Source organism: Egretta garzetta, unplaced genomic scaffold, assembly GCF_000687185.1.
Source record: "Egretta garzetta isolate BGI_Z169 unplaced genomic scaffold, ASM68718v1 scaffold414, whole genome shotgun sequence".
Lineage (NCBI taxonomy): Eukaryota > Metazoa > Chordata > Aves > Pelecaniformes > Ardeidae > Egretta > Egretta garzetta.
In genome coordinates this window covers 213,119-218,667 of record NW_009259428.1, presented here as the reverse complement: position 1 = coordinate 218,667, position 5,549 = coordinate 213,119, and the positions used below count along the sequence as shown (strand labels likewise).

Genomic DNA, 5,549 nt, shown 5'->3' with positions numbered 1-5,549 from the left:
GGTTCTGGAAGTGGTATCCTAATTAGGACGCGATCCTTTGGGTAATTCCCATCTAAAACACTGGGAATTCTGAGCCAGGATTGCTAATCTCTCTCCTTAGAGGAGGGACCAAATTAAACCCCTAAACTCATTTTTACTAATTAGACACCAGGCCATGAAGAGGAGACAGAGCTCCTGGGTTGTAAATCCTAACTGGGTCAAAGAAAAAAACCTAGATCCTCGCCTTCCCCCCGGCTCCAGCAACAAGATCCCCGCGGCAGGCTGACCCCCCCGCGGCAGGCTGACACCCCTCCTTCTACTGAGATTCTTCCTGGCTTTTTTTTTTTCCCCCCCCAGGAGTGGGGTGTTCAATGCCAGAGCCCACAGCCCAGCGATCCAATTCTGCGTTCACCGCCCAACTGAGACATTGCTTTGCACATCTTGCAGCAGCATTCCCAGATTTCTACTTGCGGGGGCAAACAAAAATTCCTGTGCTAATAAAGAAGAGCAGGCAGCTAGCCACAAGAAGGTAGGAACAAAGGGTGGAAAATAAGAACTGCTAAGTCCTTGAGTCAGCAAAAGCCTTTTCCAGAGTCGCTAAATGCTGAGCTAGAGGAGGAAATGCCTTTTGTTCAAAGGCAATTAAAATTGAATGTGACATGACTGAACGCTGAAGACATCTGAACTCCTCCGCTGACTTACGTTACCCTTTTTCCATAGCCTGGATGGCCGTAGGAAATGCTATTCCAGCTGTAGGTGTTCCCTTTCCTATGCTAAAATTTCAGCGTCGCTCTGGTCTGCTAATTCAAAGCTTGCAGTAACGATCAGAGAAGAAACACAGAGCAACAGAAAAAGCACTTAACGTCACATTTTCTTCATTTTTTTGATCTGGCTTTAAACCGCTGCCCCAGTTGCACAATGGTTAAGTCGAAAGGAAGCAGTTAAGGAAGAACATCGCGTCCTTTCATCGTGTGCCAAGCCATCATTAGCCAGCGAGAGCCTCTGCGAGCGCCTCTGCCCGTCCTTTTTCCCCTCACATACTCGTGAACCGGAGGAGCCAACACCACTGGCACGCAGACACCGTCGTTGCACCGCGCAACAACCGTGGGCAACGGAGGTGCCGAAGTTCTAAATGGTTTGGGGTTTTTTAATCATTTTGGAAGAGCAGAGCATGATTGCTGGGGGCACAAGCTTTTGTGAAACGCATGGATCACAAACTGTTCACGTGGTTGTCCTCCCTAGAATTCCAAACACACAAACATCCCCTTCAGAAAGAAGATTTCCAAAGCACAGCCTAAACTGAAATCAGTGCAATCAGTGGAAAAGGAGGAACTGCTGAAAGGTCAGACTAAATATTTCTGCCTAAACCAAGCTACCCACGTGTGCAGACAGGACTTCTTCTCTCTTTAAAAAAAGTATTCAAACCTCATTTAGTGTTCATTATCCTGATTATTTTTTTGCTCAGGCTGGATGCAAATACCGTTTCCTAACAGGCCTCTCCTCTTTCCAGCCTTCTGCGCTGCAGCCAGAGGACCAACTTCTGTGAACAAATTCACCGCCTGATCACAGGAGCTCCTTCGCCCATCGCCGTGACCTGTGAAACGATGTCCGCGGAGGCAAAGCGCTGGCAGCACTGGTTTTCCCCAAACATTTTCCGAGCCACGGCCACGAGATGGGGATTAATCGCTGGGTGCGGTAACCACAGCTGCCTGCCTCTGTCGCTAGCAGATATTTGTTAGGGAAAGCAACGTGGAAACCTATTAAGTTTATACCAAAAGCACAACCATTTGGGCAGAGATGATGCTGGGTCCTGCGCAAGGAAACAAATGTGCGGGAACTCCTGCTAACATCCCATCCTGTCGTTGCCGCTGCGGCAGCATCGGGCTGTGTGCCGAGTCCCGGCCAGTCCCACGCTGATCCGTTGGGATGACCAGGAAGCTCCCATCGGGATGACCAGGGAGCTCTCTCACCCCTCCCGGGGGACGTATCTGCACGTGGCTTGCAGGTCAGGAGGCTCAGCTGCTCAGCACAGGGACCGGATCTAACGTGACCCCTCCAGAGCATCGCTGCGCCCGCATCTCCTGAAGGGAATTCATGAGCTAGGATACAGGCAGATTGCTGGATGGCAGACATCCGGCCTTGCAGTGGAAATACTGGGAAAAAAAAATAGTTACCTGCTGCTGTAGGCATTAGGGGGACAGCATTTCAATAAGACTGTCCCACGTTCCGAGAGGTCACCCTTCCATCCCACAGACAACCCCAATGGGACGAGGCGTGGAGCTGTTCCCGTCTCTTAGCAAAGTGCTGCTTAATAACAAGAAAAGAGGGTGCGGTGACGGATGGCCCCCGCAGGGCTTCTGTCGCCTCTGTGCTCTGCCTTCACCGTTGGCCGCTGGTTTCCAGAAATGAAAAAGCAGGGTTGGTCCTTCTCTTTCAGCAACCTGGATCTCTTCAGGACGAGCGTTCGCTCCGTATTTGGCTGCCTTCAGGGGGCAGAAATGCCCAGAAAGACGAGGTAGAAAAGGGGGATGGATTTCTTGAGAACTTCCCCCCACAGCTCTGCACGCGGGCGGGGAGGAGGCTACGCAGCACGCTTCAACGCTAGGCACCGCGAGATGGGTCAAGAAAAGCAAGGGGCTGCACAAAGAGGCGCGCGTAGGGTACCTCTCCCTGGGGTCCTCTCTCCTTTCCTTCACTGCCAACTTCTCCCAGGGACACAGACAGCTCAAGAAATTCTGTGTGGCGTTTTTGCGGCCTCTGCTCAACTGCAGGTGAACGCGTTTTATCCAGGCTGCGGGGTGGCCTGGCGCGGCCGCTTTGCAGCTCAGACATCCCCTTTTTCCTCCACAAGTAGCACTGAGCAGCGATGGAGCTCTGCTGCGTGGGCGGCTGGGGCAGGGGAAGGGAAGATGCAGCACCCCCCGCGTGCCGGCACCTTCGGGTTTCCCGAGGGACATCAGCACCATTTCCTCCTGATGGTTCCCAGGCATTTGCAGCACATGATGCATTAGGGCAGTTAATTAAGCTTGGTTAACTCCCTAGCTCTGTAATAAATTCCGTCCTGGTATTTTAATAAGAAAAAAAAAAATAAAAAATCCTATATGCTTTAGTTCATCCTAAGCGACTTTCCAGGCTACGAGGAAAGATCAGCTGCTGACAGCAGCCAGCCCTGGGCCAAATCAAAATGCACAGCGCCAATGCGCAGCGACACTTCACAGGGACTTAAAAGCAGGACAGCCCGTTTGGAGGAAGCCTAGCACAGGTTTAACTGTCGGCATTAGGACTCTGCACTGAGTAAGCCATACTTTTTGGATCAGAATTTACAGGATCAAACATGACTTGAAATATTAACAGTTTAAAAACACAAAGCGTAGGACAAATCCCAACGACTGTAAGTGTTAAGGAGCTATCTGTGTGTGGAAAATAGAGATGTCCCCTCGACAAAACACCCTGGATCCCCGCAAGCCAGAGCTGCTCGCAGACAGTCTGGCCTTGGAAAGCCGTCAGGCTCTCGGTCCTGCCAACCTGAGCCAAAACCCACCGAGACGCCCTGCGGCTGCGACCACCACCCAGCCCCGTCCCAAGGGGGTCCCGCGCTGCCCAAGCTGCACAATGGGACGCTGGGGACCGCGGACTCGCGGCGCTGTGAGCGGATGGTCACGGCGGGGGGGCCCCCCCCCCCCCCCCCTCTCCCCCCCCCCCCGCCCCTTCCCAGGCAGAGGAGGGCGAGATCTCCTCAGCTGCAAGAGCTCCCGGGGTGCCCCCAGCCCCCGTCCCGCGCTGCGAGGGCAGACCTGGCCCCAGGGGCTTGGCGTGGGATGCCCGACTGCCCCCTGCCATGCACTACCATCTCGCTCCTGGGCTCCCGTGCGCCTCAAACGTTCCTGACTACAGCAATGCTGGGCCCATGAAAGAATGGAAGACGTTAAAGGAAAAAGAAGTTATTTTCCAGGTTAAGGAGCTTTGTCTGATGTACTGTGTAATTTAAAAGACACATTCCTGCATTGCCTATGGTTTCTGAAATTCAAATACAAACCATTTCTCATGGAAACGACTAGAAATAAAACACAGGATCAGCATACCACTGGAAAAAAAGTCTCTTTGCCAGTTAGGTTTAAATGTACCTAACGGTCTCAATTCCCATCATTCACCCATCACAGCGGAAATCAACCCAAGCCCAGAAGAACGCGGTGCCAGACTTGAAATTGAGACAAGACCTCCAAAATTTAGAGAAATACTTGAAATTCTTTTCTGAACAAAACCTCAGACCAAAACCTGAACCAAACCCTCAAAAACTTCAGGTCTAACGGCAACTGGAAATAGAACCGCCCGGGGGCCCGTGCCCTCCGCTACCGCTCCTCTCCTTGAGGAGCTCCAGGGCAGACACCAGCATGCAGACACCCGCGCTCGACAGCAAACTGCTCGAAGGCTGATTCCACAAGGGGGTGGGCTACGGAGCGCGTGAGGTGGCATACCCGGGGAGAGAGGAGGCCAGCTTCCCCGTCGCTCCACAACCTCTTCCATCCCGCAGAGCGCTAAATTATCCCTTAGTTTGAACCAACACGGCTCTTCTGAAACGAAACTCTGTGCGCACGCTCCTAATTGCATGAAGCTGCCTGTCTTGCGGAAAGCTCCGGAGAGGCTGGAGCGTCAATGGGAACGTACCCCACGGGCACTAACAGGCACCCCTCGCTTCAGTGCCCTCGGTCGCCACGGCCCCAGCGAGCTGCGCTGCGCTTTCTTACCCAAGTGTATCCGCTCACGACGCGGGAGCGACCAAGCGCCGTCAGGCATGCAACGCAGCAAGCGCGCCGCGCCATCCGCGGAATACGAAGAGGCCTCGGCATTACACTAATTTTTTCCAGCTAAAGGAAAAGGTCGAACACTTCCAATACAGAAGAAAAGTGGTATGAAGACGTGGTTTGCCCTAGCCAAAGGGAACAGGCATTTCCTCCTCGGTTCAGGAACGCAGAAACGAAGACAAAGCGTCTGAGCCAGCTGGGACATTCAGTGGGCTACGTTTAAGCACGCTGCAGTTTTTAACTTTTGGTGTTTTATATTTAAGAAAAGAAGCACGGGCGTACCAGGATGCAAAACCGCACGACGCGAGGGCATGCGAATTCAGGCCACCCCACGCCACTGTGAAACTACAAACGCTCCTGGGTGGTCACGGTGTGGGGGTACGCGAGGGAACGCCTGCCTGCATACAGATCATTTTTCCGGAACATAACCTAGCTCTTTTCAGCTTACTTCTTTTATTTCCGTTTCGATAGCAGCAATAACAGTTAAAAAGACTTACCTATTTGGATCTGTTCCTCTTTACCAGCCTGCAGAAGAGAAAAGAAACACATGCACAAAGCTGTTAGTGCAATTACTACACAACGCGCGACAGCAGAGCACTTCTAGAAGGCTGAAAAACTGCTCGGGCTGTACTGCACCATGTTTTACGTTTCAGCTTCTGGTTTCCGGGGATGGCATTTTTCCTGAACTGAAATCAAGCGCCGTCCCCACCGCTGTACCGGCAGGGTCCGCAGCGAGTTTCACGCAAACAGAGGCGCTCAGAAGCGGCG

The 5,549-nt window shown here is 52.7% G+C and overlaps 1 protein-coding gene across 1 annotated transcript in view; it reads right to left on the bottom strand.

The window, feature by feature from the left end:
- The window catches only part of ADAMTS3 (ADAM metallopeptidase with thrombospondin type 1 motif 3), a 108,409-nt gene that overhangs the window by 96,532 nt on the left and 6,328 nt on the right, over window positions 1–5,549 (bottom strand). The window contains exon 2 of the mRNA XM_035892614.1: window positions 5,279–5,306. Coding sequence (XP_035748507.1) covers window positions 5,279–5,306 — 28 coding nt within the window. The remainder of the gene's footprint in view (window positions 1–5,278; window positions 5,307–5,549) is intronic.